The sequence below is a fragment of the Corvus cornix genome, chromosome 7 (genome assembly GCF_000738735.6).
Source record: "Corvus cornix cornix isolate S_Up_H32 chromosome 7, ASM73873v5, whole genome shotgun sequence".
Taxonomy (NCBI): domain Eukaryota; kingdom Metazoa; phylum Chordata; class Aves; order Passeriformes; family Corvidae; genus Corvus; species Corvus cornix.
The window spans coordinates 462038-480561 of NC_046337.1; the positions used below are offsets into that span (position 1 = coordinate 462038).

Genomic DNA, 18524 nt, shown 5'->3' on the forward strand with positions numbered 1-18524 from the left:
CCAGCTGCATCATGAGGAGGGTTTAAAGGTGACTGAACACTCCCTCCCAGTCTAACATGTCAGAGATTTGTGAAGAGTGTTTCAGATCTTCCACGCTGTCACAGTAGTGTGTGGGCTGGTGGGGGCCGTCCACTGGCACTCCCAAAAGCAGCAAAGCTGATCCCTGAGCTGAGAAGCAGGGTGGTCTTGTCTCCCCCTGCCCAGGTCACCCAGACAAGCTCACCTGGCTGGCTTAGTCCAGGGCAGTTCTGGAGCTGCAGGTCCTGTGTCCTTGGGCTAGTAATTGGGCCTTAGTGGCAAAAGGTGTTGATAATTTTTCTTGCATGATTAGCACAGTCAGGTTGCTGTAAGCCTGTTTTCCAATTAAAAATAAACTTTAAAGTATTGTATTTATAAGAGTGAATAATCAAAACAAATGTATCCTTTTCCATAAAAAATGGGGACCTGAGTTCCTGGGTGTTGGAGTAGAGGGATGGAGAGGGAAATGGTCTTTAAAGCCTGTATTTAGTTAGTATTAATTTGTGTTCAACAGCAATTAAACCTTTCTTAGAAAAGAACAAAAATAAGTACAAAGTCAGATCTAAAATTGGTTATTTAAATTGTACTCAACTTCCTAACTTAAATCACCTTGATCAACTTGGAAGCATTTAAATACACACCAAAACCTGAAATGAATATTCTACCTGAACAAATGTAAAATGCTGTTTTAAAAATTTCAGAAAACCATGTAAAATTCCAAATGTGTGGGTTGTGTTTTTTTGTTTGTTTGTTTTTGTTTGTTTAAAACCTTTAATTTCGAGTCATTATGCTCACACAATTACTCAGTTGGGTTTATTTTGCATTTCTGTAGCTATTTTTTTCCTGGTAGTAGTCTGAAGAAACTTCTATCCCAAGTACATCCCAGCTCAAGTGGAGCGAAATCCTCCATATAGTGCTGGAGTCGGTCAGTGTGGTGTTCCTTGCTGGGAGCAGCTTGTGCAGCCTGGCTGGATTTTCAGGTGGCCAGGGATTGCTTTCTCCCAGGGAGCCGTGCAGACCTGCAGAGAGCTCTGGCTTGTCCAGCCCTCCCTAGAATTGCTAGTTTGGCAACTCTGCCCCTGGGAAGTTTACCGCGGAATTATTTTGAAGCTGTTTGATTTCTTTGCAGCCCTGCTGTGGGAACTCAGTGGTTTTGGGTTTGCTTGTTCTGCCTGCTCTCAGCTGGTGCTGCTGGTACCTCTGTCATGGTGCAGTGACATCTCAGGCCTTTGCATGGTTGACAACAGAGCTGTTCAAACATCTCCTGCCCTCTCCTCCTCACCTGGAGGTAGGGGCACTGAGGCTGTGTTGGTATGGTCAAATACAGGCCATGGAGCAGAGCCTTTGCTTGGAATTTGTGTTCCCAGCAGTTTGCAGATGAGACCTGCCTTGTGCTCCAGGCTTACCTGTGGTGCCAAAGGAGCCTGTCTGCCTCTGGTTGTGTGGAGGTGGGACAGTGGCAGGACTCCAGAGCAAGGGAGCAGAGTGCTGCAGGGACATGTGGGGTTTATTGCTGCTGGAGGAGCTAATGTACAGTTGCAGGTCCAAAAACAGGTGTCCCTCTGAGCAGCTGTGGGTGAGGAGTCATCTCTTAGGAGAGTTCTTGGCTAAAGCTCAGTTGTTAGTAGTAGGGTTTCTTGCAGCAGTGTGTTTGTATCAGTAGGTCAGTGTTAACTGGTGTCCAGCAACCCTTGTCTTCCCCAAATGATCACTTTGAGGCATTTTGGAGTGAGTGGAAATGATCATGGTGTTAAGAAGGGGAACAGAAAAAGAGAAGAAATCAAAGAGCTTTTCTTGGTTAAAGTAGTTTTGCCATGTAACTTGTGTAGGTAGCTACACTTTGGTTTCCTGCATGGTCCATGAAATGGGTATTGGGAGAATGCTGCTGCAGTGCTCTTTGAATCCAGGGACATCCTAGGCAGAGCAGATTTTGTTTGACTGCATAAATGTCTCTTCATGAGAAACAAACCCGACCAACAACCAAGTTCACACAATAGCTCACTGGTTTTAACTTCAATCTCTGCTAGCCCAGATTATGATTATCCTTGCTCTGGGAAGCCATGAGGAATGTTAGATGATCTGTCCTGAAAATGGTGGGAGGGACACACGGGAAGTCCTTGCTGCCAGACCACAGTTCAGCCCAAAGCTCTGGTACAAAGGAACTCAGTCTTGTCCATGTTTGTGGTGTATGTTCCCAGACAAAGGGCTGTGCGGATCAGTAGGGGTGACTTCTGTTTTTACTAGCTCATACGGTCAAGTGAGTTCATATTATTCAGTCAGTTCTGGGGGTTTTGGAGATGATTTAGTAATTCCTGTTTTTTTCAGCCAACTGACAGAAAAATAATGTATTAAAAGCATTGATAATTCATTTATTCAGCTTAGATCTGCTTGTTTGCTGGCAGTGTTCAGCTTCCTTTGGAGTATCTGGCTGCTGCAGGGTAGGCTGGGGACCCACGGAGACAGGGGCTGGGCGGGCCAAGTGTCACTGCTGCTGACTACCATTGCTGTGAGTTAATCCTGCTTTTCAGAGGGGGAATGGCTAATACGTGAGTAGGTGCCTTGTGAACAAGCAACAGCTGGGTGCAAAGCAAAAATCTGCTAAAACATGACTAATTTTTGAGTGTTGCATAGAGTTTTTGTCTGTATTCAGCAGCAAATTACCATTTGAGCTTATGCTGCTGTTGCTTCGCTGGAGCTGGCAAGAGCTGTGTGTTTGAATTGATGGTCATTGCTATGAGACTGTCAAAGCATTGGTACAATGTGGGGGTTGGCTCCCTGTTCTTCCACTTGCAACATGGCTGATTCCGTTCACCGAGAACTCTTTTAATTGGGCTCCACTCTGTGTTATGTTAAAACTCTGATGCTAGACACAGAAACCTGTGACACTTGTTTTGTTTGTTCCTGAAAACATACACTTCATTCTGCTTTGGCCATTCAGATTGGTTTTATGTGATTGTCAGCCGAAAATAATACTCCAATTGGCAGCAGCATGGCAGCTTCCTGCAGCCCGGGATCAGCAGGGGGGTAACTCATCCAGGGGGGCTGGGAAATGAAAATTCCTGCTCTGAGAGCATTTGTTGCTTAGCAAGAGGCATCGTGGCCTTGGGAAGGGCTGGCCCAGCACCCGGGCTGGCCTTGGCAGGCAGCTCCACATGCTGGGTGGTGGGTGCTCCGGGACAGCGGAGCCGGGCCGTTCTGGAGAACGTCTCTGCCACCATGGGCTGTCCCTGAGTGCCCAGCTGTGCTGGAAGCTGGGCTGGAGGCCAGCTGTGGGTGAGGCTGGGAGCGCCGGCCGCTGGGGCAGAGGCGGCACACGCGGAGGAGAGGAGAGCTTTGGTGGTGAGCCTGGAGTGTGTAACTGCAGTGGGATGGCTGGTTAGAAAATAACCAGTAGTCATGACTTCTGTTAATTAACTACTAAGAGTTAAATAAATGTTGTTGGAAAAACTGGTCTGTGTTTATTTGGCACGTCTCTCTCCAGCCGAGGCTGGTGCTAGTTGGTACACGCTCCACTGCTGAGCCTGTCTGCAGCGTGGTTTTATGTTTTCCATCTGTATTGATTTTCATGATTCATTGACCATGATCTAAGCAAAAAGCACACTTAAATGACACTGGAGACAGCTGTCTGTTAAAGTGGGACCTTTATGTAGTCTGAAATGGCGCCAGGTTTTTCTTCCATTACTTTATCAAGTAACACACACCAGTAATATTCTTTGTTTAATTTCCTTTTCTAGGTCACTGGTATGTCACCTCTCTTTTGTGTAAGGAGAAGATGGTAAATTCTTACTCTAAACTTTCCTATCGGTTTTGCTCCTGTTATTTTTCTGATAATCATTTGAGGTTATTCTGAAATGGAAGGGGCCTTACATTGTATTTGGGAGTCTCTCCAAAGGACTCAGTTCTTCTTTCTTCTCCCTGTGGAGCTGTTTTGGAAGGTACATGTGGGAAGTTTGGATAAAAGCAGAAACATACAAAGCTTGGGAAGCTGATGTGTAGCTTTTTCCAGTTATAATCTGTCTCTCTTTGTATGGCAAGCTGAAGTTCCAGATGTTGTTTTGGCTTGGAGATAATGGATAGGGGAAAAATAAGCATTCTTAATGTTAACAGAGTCAGCCTGTCTGGATCTGAGCTGACAGGAAAAGGGAGAGATAAAACCTTCATTAATGGTGTATGCACTGCTGAAGAGCCAGGGCGGCTGTCCCTGGAAAGCAGTCCCAGATTGGCAGTGCCCAGTGCCAGCTGTGGGAGCCGACAGCTGCCGGGCTGGGGCCACACCGTGACACGGATCGTTGACTTCTGCGGGGGGCAGCGGGCTTGGTTCAGGTGTGCAACCCCCCTCTTCCTGTTAAAAGTTAATTCTTACTCCCCCTTGCTTCATGCCCCCAACACCCCTCTTGGTGCCCTGCTTACCCTCAGCAGCTGCCTGTGGGTTTTGGGGGATGCAGAGCTGAGGTGAAGGGCTGTCGGTCAAACATGCTTTTGGGGTCAGGTGGCTCTATGGCTCTTACCCACACTGGGCCTCTGTCTTGGAGCACCAGTGGATTTTTTGAAGCTTGTCCTCACCAGGAACTCCATTTATTGTGAGTTGCAGCGTGGTTTGGGCATGTGTGTGCTGGATTTCTTCTGGAGGAGACTAAGCTGCAAGCTCTGTTCCTGTTGTATAGCAGATGTGCTCCGTCCTGAAATGTGAGCGTCAAGTTCTCAGCCTCTTCTGGGCAGCTTGGAGCCATATGTGGTAGCACCTTCCAGTGAGGGGACCAAGCTCAATCCACTCTGAAGTAAGAGTGCTGAAATGCATGTTAGGAGTACATGTGGTGGCCAGAAAAGGGATTTCCTGGGTTAATCCATAGGTTATATGTATAATAGTCTGTCCATTTTCTGTGTTATATTAAATACATAAATATACTGTGTCCTGTGTCTCTCTCATACCTGTTCCTTCTGTCAGGCTTATTTCTAATATGTATGAGCAGATTATTTTTAATTAATCGCTGCAATTCTGTGACTTCCTCCTTAATCTTTCCTTTTTTTCCTTTTTCATTGTTGAGTCTAGGAAGTAGCAGTTTCCGGCCAATGGCCTGTCCCCACGCCTGTCTTCCCCCACGGGGCATAGAGTCCTTCAGGGCTTTCTGGCCTCGGAGAGCAGTTCTGGTGAGGATGCTCAGTTCACTTCCCTTACTACTGTAAAGCTGAAAGGGAGAATAGTGCTGACGCTGGCTCATCTGAGGGACAGAGGAGCTGAGCTGCTGCAATCCTTCTGCTACCTGAAGTCTTGGCTGTTTGCTGCTTAGAATTGGGATAAACTTGTCCTCATCAGCTTGTGTAAGTTATTGGAACGAGGGTCTGGGTGGGAGGGAGGGAGGGGAGCTGCCTTGTGTTGGTGTAGCAGAGTAAGGGATCCTTGGAGCATGTACGGTATTGGCCAGCTGGACGTGCGTGTCAGCGTAGGCCAGGATTGGAATGGTTTAACCCTTTTTGGCCTTGTTTTTGCCTCAGAAGTGGGAGTACGTGCCTGGAGCTGGCTGGCTGGCTGACCAGCTGTGATCGTGTATGCATTGCCTGATGCTCCAGAAAAACTGTCCTTAGAAATCCCATTGGACTGGGCTGTGCAAGACACGTCAGAATAAAGGGCCGGTTGCATGTTTGGTGGAGGAAGATGCAGAAGGGGAATCTGGGTGTGGGAGACTGCTGCTGCCTACCTTTGTGCTGCTCACATTCCTCACTCGGGCCCGCAGGCAGCAGTGGGGTGTCTTGCTCATGTGGTTCATGACTCAAGCCAAGCCCAGATGTTTTCATGCCTGGTCTGGCCTATTTTCTGAGAATAAGCTTGGATGCCTCAGTCCATTTTATTGTGGTTTTCTTAGTGTCTAGTCCACCTGAAGTTAAGATGATTTCTGGCCTAATTGCATGCTCACAGGCAGACATGGCAGCTTCTGCTTTCTCTCTGCAGCTGTGCTCCTGCTAACTTCAGACGACTCACAATTAGAGCCATGCTGGTGAGAGCCTGGGGTAGGGTTTTGATGCTGCTTTTTTTTTTGAGTGGAAAGTTTTAGAGCATGAAACCCAGAACAGTCTGTCTTATGGCCAGGAGATGAGTGAAAATGCTGAAGGTTTCTGAGGTCAGATGTGGCCCTGTTGACCAACCTGGCTTTCCATTTCTATGGAGCAGTGAGTGGTAGGGACATGGAAACCTTTTTGTACTGACTGTTGAACCTTTCCTTTAGCATTATCTGGCTGACAGGTTGATGACAGTTACTATCCAGAGTATCCAAACTTTATTTCCTCATGCCTTTGACAGTGCTTTAGTGCTTTTTGACCCTTTGTAGGAACAGTTTGTATAGCAGGTTATTTGTGGGAAGTAAATGCACTCCTTTAACTTGAGTTTTCCTCTGAGGAAAATGGCTTGATGTTGTTGGAAAAAGAGTGGAATGGTCACCTGCTCTGTGTGAACAAGTGCTGCCTTGTGTCCTATTCAGAATGATCTCTTGCTCCATCACAGCCCATGAATGAGGAGGGCTGTTGGCCCAAAGCATATTTGTGTGCTTCCTGTGTTCAGGAGCAGTTGGTGAAGGTTATCTTTGACTCACTGTCCTCAGTGTGTTACATTCACAGTCATGGCTGGATCCTCTATGTGGAGATGTTGGACCTTGGAAATAGCCAGTGGATATATGTCATGAGCTCGCTGGAATCATGAGTGTGGCCTTGTTCCCAACTGGGGGATAGGTGTGTTGCTCTTGAGCAGTCTGTTCAGAGCTCCAAAGCCAGACTGGTCCCAAAAGAGAGCTTTAGCTTTCATTGTGCTTCACATCTGCAGCTGAGTGTATGTGAGGTCAGCCTTGGGAATTTAGCTGCTAAATAGGGATGAGACTGGCTGCTTTTGGCTTCTGCAGCAGCAATTAAACCAAAAGTCTGTGGAACGGTTTTCTGAAGATCTGCAAGTACAGTTGGGTTTGGCAAGGCCACATGAGATGCATGAGTTTGACAGTATACAGCTAAATAGGTGGAAAGGGAATACTTGAAACAGCTCTGGAAAGAAGTGTCAGAATTGTGTGTAATTGGGATGAATTTGGTGTTCGGAGAGGTGACAAGGTGCCTGATGATGGGACTGAGGGATGCATAGCAGGCAGTGATGGACATCAGCTAGGACTGTGATGGGGAGCTCCCATACCAGGAGGGACACAAGGGTTTGCCTGGTAGATGCAGCTGTAACAGCAACTGAGGAATGCCAGGACAAAGAGATCTGTAAAGGTCTTGAGCTGTTTTAGCACACAGGCTTGAATTTTAGATGGATCAGTGTCACTGGTGAGACTGCCACAGGTAAGATCTGAGAGGAACAGAGACCTGTGGTGGAGGCTGTGGTACCTTATGAAGCCTCAGGTGAGAAGGGGGGACGGCTTGCAGGATGCTTTGAGGGAGCTGGAGCACAGAAAAGAGAGGATCATGGTGGAGGGAGAGAACAGGGTAAAGCTGTGGTGTGAGGTTAGCACTGAGGTTAATGTTGCTGATGTTGGAGGAACAGAAATACCACTGAATAGTTCAAGGATGGAGAAAAGCCTCAACTGATCTTCACCTTACTACCTTCTTCAAGTCAGCTTTGGGTTGTGTTCCCCTTAACAACGAGTGCCCCTCAGTGTTGTTTCTGGATTTCATGAGGCTCTGTACATCCCTGCTCCTGAGTGTCCCATTTGCACAGTGCTAGTGGGAGACGGGAGGCTGTGGAGTACCAGGCCTTAGTAGGACCTGGTTTGTTTGTATCTTGGATTTAAGAACAGAATAATGTGTCTCTGGCCTGTCCAAACAGGCAAGACCAAACTGTAGAGCAGTACTGCTAAAATTCTGGGGTGGTTTAGTATAATCTCTGAAGATTTGACTTTCTCATGCAGCAGGGTGTTTACTTCTTCTTGGGACTGCTAATTGCATTCAGTTTTCTGGACTCCAGAGTAATAGCTAATGAAATGCTCTGCTGAGAGGAAATACTGTTTCATGACTCGTGCTTATGGAGTGTCAGGAACTTCTGTTCTCAGTCTGATTGCTCTGTAAATGTTGGTTGATTTTCTTAGGCTGGCTGAGGCTAGGAGCAGTTAAGCTGTAAGTGGGGTGCAGAATGAACACCTGACTTTTCTATGTCCCTTAACCTTTCCGACTTTGTAGCAGCCCATCACTCCTGAAGAATGCTGCTCTAATCCCAGTGTAATCCCTGAGCAGTGAGCCAGAGGTGTGAAGCCAGGCTATCCTATCTCTCCTCGGTACCCCTGCCATGGTACTGTGTTCCTCTGCGCCTCTCCTGCTCCTGTCCTCCTCAGGTTTATAGATTTATATATGTACACAAATACATATATATTTATAGTATTTCCAGCGTTGATGGTTTTATTTTAACTAGTGGCTGTGTTTGCTGTGTCATGCTGCCGTTGTATTATTCTGCCAATGCAATGAAATTGATTAAAAAAACCAAGCTTTGGCTGATTTTTATCAAAATCCCCCAAACTGCACTCAGGGCAAGGTGCTTGGGTTAAAGGACAGAAGTAGAATATTCTTGTGGTGATGACTCTGTGAAAATAACTCTGGAGGTTCAGATTTACCCAGGGTAAATCTGCAAAATCTCGCTGGGATTATTGATGTGCAAATGAGGGTCCTCACTGGAGTGAAATATCAACACAACTGAGGGGTCACCTGGAGAGTGCTGTGGCTGAGGAAGCTTCCAGCAGCGTCTTCACCTCACTCAGAGTTTGGCTTTGAGTGATCTGGCCTGATATCATCAGGGACCGTGAATAAAAAGCATTTGCACCTCTCTAGGTCCCTGCATGTGTGAAAACACACTGAGACAGTAGGGAGACGATGACATTGTTATCTTGCAGCAGGGCTTGCCCCAGTGAGAGATGGTCTCTAAAAGCTGTGCACATTATCAGACCCAGGCTTCTCTGCAAGCCAGAATAAAGAAATGAGTACTTAAAATTTGTGTAAAGAAAAACAGGGGAAATCAGGAAAAACCCCCAAACAGCTTTTTAAAGGAAAAATTAAGATTTTTGTTGGTGACAGCCAAGCCAAAGATTTGTTTTTGAAAATGTTTGTTTTGGTTGGCTGGAGTGTTCTGCAGAAACTCCGAACAGGCAAGCTGTGTAATATTTAACTAGTTACTAAAAAGCATTCAAAAATGATTAGCAGTCAGTGATCTCATTTAGACTGTGAGTTCAACTGTCTCGGTTTCTCGTTGAGATTATAATGCAGCTCTCCAGCAAAGTGATGTTTGTTTGGAGAGCAGGGGGCGATGCAGGCCCAGTGGGTTCCCGGGGGCTGGCACTGTGTTTAGCAGGGGTGATGCAGGCTCTGTGGGTTCCCGGGGGCTGGCCCTGTGTTTAGCAGGGGTGATGCAGGCTCTGTGGGTCCCCAGGGGCTGGCCCTGTGTTTAGCAGGGGTGATGCAGGCTCTGTGGGTTCCCGGGGGCTGGCCCTGTGTTTAGCAGGGGTGATGCAGGCTCTGTGGGTTCCCGGGGGCTGGCCCTGTGTTTTCACTGCGGGCTGGGGGCTGCTGGGGCAGGAGCTGCTCGGGCCATGACAGTGCGCTGGGGCTGCGCCTGGATGGGCTCTGCGGTGCCCTGCGCTGGTCCCCAGGGGCTGCAGAACCAAATCCCGGTGACACTGACTGGTGCCGTACCAGACTGTGCCCTTGCTGTGCACATGGGAGTGGGGCTGAGTGTTTGTGCCCATCCTCCTTGTTCTCCCCCTGTCAGGACAGACCAAGATACAAGAGGAGCAGTGTGTGATGGGCAATCCTGAAATGCCTGCAAGTTTTGTGTTTCTCCCTGAGCTCCTTCATCACACACTGCACAGATAACATCTGGAATAAACGCAGTAGTGCTGGTTGGAGGAAAGCAGGCCAAGGCTTGGAGAGGTAGGCTTTGAGTAAGTTAAAAGTAAGTCACTGTTACTGTGTGCATTTTGGGTTTGTGTGGTTATTTTAATCTTTTTTTCCTAAACTATTCAGAAACAGCTTTTACAGGCAATTCCTGATAATCTCTCAGGTGAAAATATTTGTGTTTTGGGACTTACTCATAGCTGCTGGATAAATCCAGGTGTTCTGTTTGGATAGAGTTTGTATCTTCATTGGCAGTTCTGTGTTGAGATGTGAGAGTCTACTGTCTTTGGAGAGAGGACCATTCCAGGGGAAAAGTGCCATGTCTGGCAGCAGGATGTGCAGGGGTGCTTTGCTTGCCTCCTAAGCCCCAGGTCTCAGCACAGATGAAGTCACCAGATGTTGATGGGGATTTTCCTCACTTTGTGGGCATCTAGAATGGCCTTGGCAGAGTGGTATTCAAGGTTGTCTATAGTTATGACTTGTGTCTGGCAGGGAAAGTGTCTAAGGAGCTTTGCAGCTGTGCAGTGGAGTCTTTTTCCTGGTAGTTACAGAATGCAGTGTTCCCCTCTGATAGGAGCTGTCTGTGTGCCATGTAAGAGTACCTGTACAGCAAGGAAATGTGTAGCATAATAAAATAACACCTTTGTTTATATGTGAGATACGTGAGAAGCCACAGTAATTCATGTGTAAGTGTCTTGAGCAGATACCTGTGCAGTGCCTCGGGCACGTTCGTGTACGGTGAAACCTGAACCTGAGCATTCCCTTGAGTGGCTCATGGACCTGCAAACCCCTACGTGTTCATTGTGTGCTGCTTCTCTGCACGTGTGGAATTGCACACTTTACTTTCCAGGTGCTCCCAGCAGTGGCATGGTCAGTGAACCATAGATAGTGACATTGTGAATGAGGGCTTTTTAAGGGATGTTGCTGTATGCAGGCTCTGCAGGGGAAAGCTGTTCCATGGGGCAATGCTAATCCTTGATAGTTGCTTCTGGTGAATTTACCCCACAAGGCAACAAATGATATGGAAATACACATGCGGCTTCAAAGGTACTGGGAAGTTGCAGATCAATATAAAAGTATCTGTGCTTGCTTCATTGTTTGAGTAAGCCATCTGTCAGTGGGTTGCCTAAGACCCCTGTACTGATGCAATATCTCCACACAGCCTGAGCTTCCACCATGGGGCAAGAGCCTTCTGTGTTCTGTCTCCTGCAGCCACAGGGAGGTTCTGCTGCCCACATGGAAACACTGAATGGTTTGTGTTGGAAAAGCCGTCTAAGATCATGAAGTCAAACCATTCTTCCAGCACTGCCAAGGCCACCACTAATCCAATGTGCCACATCCACACAGCTTTTAAATCCCTCCAGGGGTGGGGACTCCACCACTGCCCTGGACAGTGCCAGGCAGCCTGTGCCAAGGCTGGACAACCCTTTCCATGAAGGAATTTTCCCCAGTATCCAACCTGAGCCTCCCCTGGCACATCTTGATGCCATTTCCTCTTGTCCTGTCCCTGTTCCCTGGGAGCAGATCCCAATGCTCCCTGGCTACCCCCTCCTGTCAGGGAGTTGTGCAGAGCTAGAAGGTCCCCCCTGAGCCTCCTTTTCTCCATGCTGGATTCCCCCAGCTCCCTCAGCCACTCCTGGTGCTCCAGTCCCTTCCCTGGACACACTCCAGCCTCTCAGTGTCTTTCTCATTGAGCGGGTCCCAGAACTGCCTCCAGGACTGCAGGTGTCTCAGCAGAGCCAGTACAGGGGATGGGCACTGCTCTGGTCCTGCTGGTCACACTATGGCTGATACAAGCCAGGTGCCCTTGGCCTTGCCCACCTGAGCACACCTTGGCTCATGTTCAGCTGCTTTCACCAGCACTCCCAGGGCCTTTCCCAGGTTTCCAGCTGCTCTGGCCCAGCATGGAGCACTGCCTGGGGTGACCCCAGTTTGGGACTCAGCACTCTGTCTGGTTGAATAGACCATTGGCTCCAGCCCATATACAAGTTCAGAAGTCCCCCTGCTCCCCAGTTGCCCTGCATGGGGAAGCTGTCTAATTACTTTTGGTGTTTTCTGTGCTACTTGTGCATGCTGGGCCTTCAGCTGGTCTGCTTGTTCCCCAGGGGTTGCATGAGAGCCCCTGCCCTCCCCTCTGTTAAAGGAGAGGCTGTGTGTGATTGTGCCTTCCCCACACTGCTCAGGAAGGGGTTGATGCTGCTTCTGGCTCACTCCTTTCCCTAGTAAAGGCTTTTTACTTTCTGGGATAAGTGGTTGTGTTGTCCTGTATTGTCATGTGTCTGTTCCCCCCACTCTGTCACTGTGAGCCTCTTGTCCCATGCCAGGCCATTCCTGCAGTTGGTGTGTCAGCTGGAGCTGTGGGCTCCAGCACAGGCGGCACATGGACCTGTACTTGTATGTGCCAGGAGGGAGAGCGAGCAGGGGTTTATTTTTATATGTGACGCTCGTGCTTTGCTACCTCTTCCTTATAAGAACCCAGGGGTTGGCGCTTTATGAACCTGTCAGAGTTACTGACCAGGAGAAATGTCCAGGACACTTTACACTGTGTAGTTGCCTTCTGTGTGGTGGTTTTATTCTTAGTCAGCAGTGCTGTGATTTTGCTTTGTATGCAAGGACAGAAGAGCCAGTATCCCATCCTTCGCGCTCTCCGTGTTTGCGGTCACTTGAATCTGAGACATTTGGTCTTTCTGGGTGGCACTTTGGCACATTTTTGGCGCTGTGATATGTGGATGTGTGCCTTGTGCATTTGCAGGTGGGTACCAAATGGAGTTGGTGGCTGACTTCCATTTTCTGAATTCTGGCAACCAAGTTTAGATAATAAGAAAGGACTGCCCAAGGTTGTTGCTCTCTGACGAAAGGAATGCCTTTGTGGGGCTGCTTGGGGATTGCATCGCCTTTGTGTGAGCTTCAATTAAAGAGCAAGCTGTGAATTACTGCTTTTAAATGCACATTTCTCCTTCTGAAGACACAGCTGTTGATGAATTCAGCTCGTGTGTGGCTGTTGTGGATAGCACAACTGTGATCCAGTATTATGGATGTTTTCTTTTGATAGGAATCTGGTGAGGTACATGCAAAATATGTACAGCCCTTGGGCTCTTGGCAGGGGGCCACTGGGACTGTCAGCGATATCTGGGTGCTTCTGATCTCATCTGGAGTCTGAGCTGCTCTTATGGTTCATGTTCCCATGTCTGTGTCATATGGAGATGAAATGCAACCTGAAGGTTCTGCACTAATGGGCTCACTCTGTCTGGCGCGGTCTGTGCTCAGTGGTGGCACTGGGGACTAAAGGCCATTTCCCAACAGCCGGTGCCTGTGGGGGTCCTTGTGGTGTTTCGGGTTGTCTGAACTGGTTCTTCTCTCCCCTGTGGCTTTTTGCTGCTGCTGTCCCGACAGTCCCAGTACAGAACTTCACCCCACATTGCTGTGAGGCCATACAGGAACAATTTGGCAGGACACAGACAGTTTTCTTAGGAAGAAAAGAGAGAGCAACATTAGCTGTGAAAGTGGAACAGGCATTGGGGTTTCAGGGTGGATTTTGCAGTCTTGGGACTTTATGACTACAAACCATAAGGATTCTATCGACTCTGTTACCTAAGCCAGTTGTGTGTCTGTGCTATGTTGGGTGTCTTCACCAAGTGTTACATCTGTCTTGTGCTTGGTTTATTGCTCATTTGGGCTTCCAAAGCCAGTTTAAGGGACTCCTTCAGAATCCAAAGCTGCCCTTGGTGCAGATGCTGGCCTGCCCAGGAGCCAGGGTCCCTTCTTTGCCTGCACCACATGGCAGGTTTGTTTGGAAATCTGGGAGCTGCCACTTTGAAAGAGACTTTTCTATCGATAGCAAGTTCTGGTTTTCCAGTGATAATGTGCTTTTGCAGGAGGAGGTTAAACCCAAATGATCCACTTTGCCCTGTATGTGGCTGAAGCTCAGACACAGTGTCCGGCCTCCAGCTCTGCCCTGTGGTACCCAGTACTGCTGCATGTGGAGTATGGCATGGGATGCTGGGATCCCTGTCTCTGTGGGTATGGAGTGTGGCACACTGGGATCCCTGCATCGCTGTGTGTGGAGCGTGTCCTGGAGCCCTGGGATCGCTGATCCCTGTATGCTGAGCGCTGGGATCCCTGCCCATGTTCCCAATGCCCTCTAGTGGCTCTTGCCGCTGTGCTACGGTTCCATAGGGCACGGCCAGCAGCTCCAGTCAAACAGCAAACATCCTTTTGTTTAGAAAGGAAAATACCTTTTGTGTATTTTTTGCTGGTTGCTTGTTAATTCCTCTTTATTTATCTGGGTTTAATCCCAACCCTTCCTTTGGGAAAAAAGTTCTTGTGAATTCAAAGACTAGATAGTAACTGGATATCTCATGGACCTTTAAATCCATAGGAATTTTCTGTGGGGATTTATTAAAGAATGTTTTGTTCCTTACATTAAAATGTGTATTTTTTTTCTCTCTAAACAAGCAGTAACTGGAAGGAGTGTGCTTGCCGATGTCACTGGAACCAGACTTTGGTGCTTATCTATGTGCATTAATTGCTTTGAAAAAGTAATTTTTTTTAAGCAGTGGGAACAACACCTTTGAACTCATGCTCTCAAATAACTTTTTGAGGGAAAATTAGTATTTTGTAAGGGTCAGAGCCTCCCTCCCAGCTCCTTCCTTCCTCCAGTCTCCCACCGCAGCTGGCCCAGTTGAGGTGGTGTGGCTGGGCCATGCTGAGGGCTGTGAGCCCCTGCCAAAGCCCCAGAGTGTCCTGGCCTGCAGGGACGTGGTGCAGGCTTTGGGCTGGCGCTGAGGACGCGTGGGTGGGTGTGTTATAGGTCTTCTGTGCACAGCTGTGCACAAGCTCTTCTCAGCAACAGCAGACAAGGTATTCCTTGAGGCTTTTTGGAAAATGAATGGCTGCAAGAACAGTTTCATAGAAGCAGGGTTTAAATTGAAGTATCGGGCTTTTTCCTCGGGAGGACCATGCATGCTGTGGAATGCATAAAATCTGTTAAAAGTCCAGTATGTTTTGTTTGCCTCTTTGTGGGGGCATGGGTCTGACTTCCATCATCATCCTCATCCTCCCTCTGAGAAATACAGGGCAGGGGCTTGTGTGTACAAACATACTTGTGTATATTTGTTTCTTTATTTTCGGGAACTCAAACTGCTTGAAAAGACACCAGATAAGTACATGCAACTGCAGAGTTTTCCCAGTGTTTGGACGGCTGTGTGCTTCCTGTATCTCCAGTCCCGGCACTGTAGCCAGCTGCCCGTTCGTGTGCTCGGCCTCCTTTCCTGGGAGAGCGGCGCTGGGCTCGCTGCAGGGCCCTCGTGCTCTCCCCCAGCCGGCTCTGGCAGGAGAAGGGCTGGAGCGCCAAGGGCGGATGCCCTGGTGAGGGAGGTCGTGGCGTGTGGGGTCTCAGGGCCGCCCCGCGTGTCGCAGAGGTGCGACGCCTCCCACCAGCACCAAACAACCCATGCTGGTTTGAACTGGGCCCCAAGGCTGCAGCCCTGAGTTACCTGCGGAGGAGCTGGCTATGCCTGAGCAGCTGCTGGTGCTGCTAGTTAACCTCTGAACCTGCCCAGCAATGTTAAACTCAGTTTTTGCCTTTTTAAAGCGCCTTTTCCTCGAGCTGGGTGTCCCTGCTGTCTGAAAGGCTCTCCTGGGGGACCTGTCCCTGCTGGGGTCCCTGGAGCGCTCCCCCCGCTCCCATCCGTGCAGCGCCTGGGGTGGCTTTGGGTCTTTGAACTGTCAGTGTGTGGAAAGAGAGCGCAGGTCCCAGGAGCCACCTTTGTCCAGGCTTGCTGAGTTGGCAGGCCCAGGGCCAGGAAGGGGCTGCTCTGGGCTGTTGTGCCGAGGGCAGCGTGCGGAGGGGGCCGACTCCACCCTGCCTTGGGAGCAGCGCACCCCTTTGAGCTGACCTGGAGCATTGAGCCGCTAGTGGTTCTTTGGGATAGCTCTCCTCTGCTGTAAACTCCCTATATGGATTGCTCCCTGCTCATGCTGTTTAACTTCCTTTGATCGTGTTTCCAGCATGATTGTTGAAGGTTAAATATTGGCATGTGTTAAGGATGCCTTGGGGTGTATCAAGGACAAATAAGGGAAGGTTCCTTGGGGAATGGGTGTTTGGAAGGGAGAGTGTTGCTCTGGGAGGTGAGGTGGTCAGCGCAGCCTGGGCCTTTCTGTGAAGGCCAAAAGTGCATGCTTGGGGTCAGAAATTTATGATAATTTTAACTGGTGATGAATCAATTACTGAAAACAAATCCACGTCAGGAAATAAATACAGAGGTAATGGCTTGGCTTTCATCACTGAGCACTTTAAAAGTGCTAATGATTTGAAAAGGCACAAGAAGAGATCTGAAAGGAAAATGGCAATATCAGATTTATTTTCAATTTTCATCTCCTTCGCTAGAATTAAATCTGAGAAATGAAGACAAATACTTGCACGTAAGGAGCATGGTAATGGCTCAGTGCCTTGTCAAGGAGAGGAACTTTGGTTTGCACCTACTGCTTGCTGCTGCTTTTGACTGGAATTTTGTGGCATGCGACTAGGCCAGAGAGTCTCTGGAGGAACTGACCAGCACAGGACAGACAAACCATTGTGAGTCACTAGCCCTGTGTTGGGTTAAATCCTGAGAGAACTGAGTTTAAGAAACTGCAGAAAAGTTTCTTTTCAGAAGCCTTGTTTCACAGTAAAAAGTGGAGTAAAGAGTGGTCTGTTATTTTCTTGTAAAAACCAAGTATCCTGGCAAAGACTGGAAATAAAAAGGCAAATTCACTCCTTCATTTCCTGTTTTAGAGGGAGCATGTGCCTCTGCTTTATGCTGGAATCAGCCTGAACTGTTGCACAAGGTGTAGTTACCTGTCTTCAGCAGCAGGGAAATGGACTTGGCCTATTGAAAGGAAAATCCTTGGAGAAGCAATTTAAACTGGGAAATTACTCTTCAGAGAGCAGCATCTTCCTTAAATACATCTCAGTCTTTTTCTTGGCATCCAGCAATGGTTTTTGCTGGTTAATGGAAGTTATTCTGAGTTTTCTGGTGGAGGTATTTTCTGTTTCCCCTCAAAGCCCAGATAATACACTTTTACATACCACCTTCTAATTTCATAATAATTTAACTTTTTAATAACTGGTTCAAAGAATGTATCATCTGTATTACATTCCTGCTTGCTACTAGGAGGGTTCATATTTTCCTACTACAAGCTTCTCTATCTACACAGTAGTTGCATGTGATGTCTCTGTGAATCTAAAAAGAAGTTGCAGTAAATGTTTGAATTTTGTAAGTGAAGGAAATTACAAGACACAGTTAAAAAGGAGACCAATCAACCTTGGGTTGTGTTTTGTGTAAAGAATTGATGAAAGACATTGCTAAACGCTGATTTTGGGGTGGTTGCATTTGTAGACAGCAGTGGAAGCATACAGAGCTCTCATGTCTCTCCTTTCTGCAGCTGCAGGGTGGTTGATGGAGTTATGATTCTCCCTGTACTGATGGTGATGGCATTCCCATCTCCGAGCTGGCAAGGTGAGTGCTGTGTGGGGTCAGAGTTTTCAGTGGGGTGTTTGCTAACTCTTCCCTGATTGCTCCAGGAAGGGCATTGGGTTTGGAAAGTGACTCCCATAACTGGTTTACACAGCTGTGTGCACGTGAAGCTTTTCTGACATGCAGTGTGTTTACGGTTTGCCTCAGGAAAAGGGGAGTAGTATTTCCACTGCCATGGAAAGGCAGGAATGGTGCATTTGAAGATCTCTTGGATGTTTTGAGAGATGAGCTCCTGAAAGATGTTTACTCACTACTTCCCAAACAGCCTTTGGAAAACATTGAATAAAGGCTTGTAACTTGTAAGAAGGGAGTAACTTGGTTTTCTCAGTTTTAAATTTTAACTTACTTGATCGAGGTCTCTTGTGTCTGCTGTGGTATGTCTTTGTCATGCTGAAATAGCTGAATTAGAATTGTTACCTCCTAGTTAGTGGTTCTTCAGCACTATCTGAAAACAATATCTCTTCCCTTAAGCAGATTTTATTATCTAATGATTTCGTTACCTCTAACTGAAGCTATTAAGACTGGGATGATGGGATGATGTTTTTTCCTCCACTCTTCCCTTTTACAGATGATGAACTGAAGCTCAAGATGGTCCCCTATGAATGTGTGTGTGAAGGCATGTCCTGTGGGAATGGGGATCGGTGCCAAGGCCAGCGGTGCTTTGCTTCCCTGAGCATTAATGACGGGACTAAGGTTTACCAGAAAGGCTGCTTCCAGGTCTACGAACAGCGGAAAATGACGTGCAAAACGCCTCCGTCCCCCAACCAGGCTGTGGAGTGCTGCCAGGGACACCTGTGCAACATGAACATCACTGCGCAGCTGCCCTCTTCCAAAGGTGAGAGCTTAATTAATCGGCAGTGCATTTTGAGGAAGAATAGGGGCTTGGCTTTGATCTGCTGTGGTTGGAGAGAGATGGCTCCAGTGCTGGCTGAAGGAAGGGTTTTGTGGATGCAGGACACCCTTGGTGCCCTGGTCCCCCCCCTGGAGCCTGCTGGCACACATCTGATGCCCATGGGTTGACTGGTCCCTGTGGCTGGGGTAGTGAGGGGGTTGCAGTGTGTGGTTGGGGTCAGGGTGGAGGCACTGCCTGTGGGAAGTGGCTCAGTGCAGGTGGGGGTTGTGCTGTTCCACAGGGAGCGC

General features: G+C 48.1%; 1 protein-coding gene across 5 annotated transcripts in view; it reads left to right on the plus strand.

Moving 5' to 3' along the window:
* Positions 1–18524, plus strand: part of ACVR1 (activin A receptor type 1) — a 48095-nt gene that overhangs the window by 11349 nt on the left and 18222 nt on the right. For 3 of the 5 annotated variants that reach the window (XM_039555101.1, XM_010407215.3, XM_010407217.3), the window contains exons 2-3: positions 17293–17366; positions 17953–18219. In XM_039555101.1, coding sequence (XP_039411035.1) covers positions 17315–17366; positions 17953–18219 — 319 coding nt within the window. In that variant the 5' untranslated portion in view covers positions 17293–17314. Of the gene's footprint in view, positions 1–5092; positions 5338–16325; positions 16445–17292; positions 17367–17952; positions 18220–18524 lie in introns of those variants that run through there. The other 2 variants (XM_010407218.3, XM_010407216.3) reach the window with 2 other exon arrangements.